Source organism: Vitis vinifera, chromosome 5 (assembly GCF_030704535.1).
Source record: "Vitis vinifera cultivar Pinot Noir 40024 chromosome 5, ASM3070453v1".
Taxonomy (NCBI): domain Eukaryota; kingdom Viridiplantae; phylum Streptophyta; class Magnoliopsida; order Vitales; family Vitaceae; genus Vitis; species Vitis vinifera.
The window spans coordinates 8,925,162-8,927,185 of record NC_081809.1 but is presented as its reverse complement, the minus strand read 5'-3'; the positions used below and the strand labels follow the sequence as shown (position 1 = coordinate 8,927,185).

The following is a 2,024-nucleotide window of genomic DNA, read 5'->3' as shown; positions in this document are numbered from 1 at the left end:
TTTTTGATTTATTAGATTTTATATTTTATATTTATATTATTTAATTAATTAAAAAACGACAATTTTTGTTTGTTTGTAAGAAAACACCACAAGAAATCAGAGGTAAAAATAGTTTTGGATTTATTATTTTTTAAAAGTTACATATGGGTTGAGTTGACTCACATTAAAAATTTTCAGCTATTATGAATAAGACAATTGATCTGAAGAGTTTCCTGACTACCTCTCTATACTTATCACAGAGGCCGCGATTGTAAAAAAGAAGAGGGTATTTTAGGAAATTCATTGACACAGGATGGCATTATAGGTATTTGTTACAAACAAGAGGGCAACTAATAAAGAGGTATCCATATAAATATCTGGACCACGCCGCTGTACTACTCTCGCCTCTCCCTATAAATCCCCAATCCTCTCCCTCCTCCTCTCTTCTCCTCTTTCTTCTTTCCAGTAATCTGAATCTACGCTCTTCCTCTCTCTTCTCTGCCTCTCAGCGCGGCGGCGACACCCTATCGCCTACCTCCGTGCACCTAGATCCGACCGTCGCTTCAGATTCCGGCGACGGCTTCCTCGATCCGATTTCACCCACTCTCTCGCTCTCGGTTTTTCTTTTTTGTTTGTTTTAAAATTTAAATTCCTAATTTGTTTTCCTCTTTTTTTTTTAAAATATTTTGTGGAAAAAATGATTTGGCGATTTTACAGTGTTAGCCTTTAGTTTTTACAGTATTTTACCAAGCCAGCTGGTGACGTTTCCATTTACCTGATTCGGGCGTTTTTCTCGTTTCTCAATAAAAATGATTTGACGCGCTAGTCGAAATCAAAAGAAAAAAAAGAAAACATCTTGAGGGTTGGGTGCTGACGTGGCACGCTGAAGACGAAACGAACGGCTAGATGAGCCATCAACCTCGTCGAATTTTGACGTCAGGGGCGTCAAGAAAGCGCAAAGAGGTGGAAGGTTTCTACGCCAATAAGCCCTGCTCACCACCGGCTCCAGCTCCAGCTCCAGCCTCACCCACGGCTGCAACTCTTAAGGCCGCTGAGCCGGCTTCTTCTAACCGGCTTTTAGCCGGGTATATGGCTTACGAGTTTCTCACGAAGGGCACGCTTTTTGGTCAGAAGTTGGACCCGGCTCGAGCCGAGGCGGTGCCTTTGCCCAGCAGCGCAGCGGAGGGGAAGAGAATGAAGCTGAGCCAGATCGAGGAGGCGGCTGAGCCGAGCGCCAGGCCGGCGAAGCAGCACCAGAGCTACGGTGAGTTAGCGAGTCTGCTAAAGACAGATGGGGCCCATATTCCAGGGATCGTCAACCCCACCCAACTGGCTAGGTGGATTCAGATGCGACATGCTCCACTGTAGGGCAGCAACGTGGCGCCTTTGTATTGGTCAGGAAATTCTTGGTCCACATAAGAGACTGAAAGAACCTCTCCCCTCAAAGCGTATGAAGGTGGTGAGTAATACGTTCTGAAATGGAACAATTCAAGGCAACAAGCCCCCTATCTCTCTCTCTCTCCCTCCCTCCCCCCCTCTCTCTATCTCTTTCTCTCTCAAAATTTCAGGTAACGCCGGAATGTTATAATGTAGTCGGATTCCGGCGAATCCCATGAATGTTGATTTGGTTTCTTTGTTTTCCCTGTCAGTGGGAGAGAGAGAGAGAGAGAGAGAGAGTGATCAGAGAGAAACAAACCAACTCGTGTTGCCGTTTTGATTAGTGTTGTTAATTTTTGTTAATATTGGATGATCAATGTGACGTTGATGTGGGTGTATGAATGCATGCATGCATGTTTGTGTGATGTTCATGTTTGTTCTTATATTACATGGGTATGAAATAGGAGAATAAAGATGGAAGTATAAGCAACTGGGAATATAGAGATGGGGGGTAGTTGAAGAATGAAGATGGTGTTGTTGGTTGCCCATTTCTAAATGTAAGAGAGAGAGAGAGAGAGTTGAGTTGATTTCATCAACCCGAATCTTCAACATCTTCTAATGTCGTCATAAAATCAAACATATTTTGTGTGCTGGTTTTATTGACAAGA

General features: G+C 43.5%; 1 protein-coding gene across 1 annotated transcript; it reads left to right on the top strand.

Moving 5' to 3' along the window:
• Positions 1–367: 367 nt before the first annotated feature.
• LOC100242675 (uncharacterized) lies at positions 368–2,024 on the top strand. The gene has a single exon (XM_010651816.3). The coding sequence runs from the start codon at positions 886–888 to the stop codon at positions 1,345–1,347; it is 462 nt and encodes a 153-aa protein (XP_010650118.1). The 5' UTR covers positions 368–885; the 3' UTR covers positions 1,348–2,024.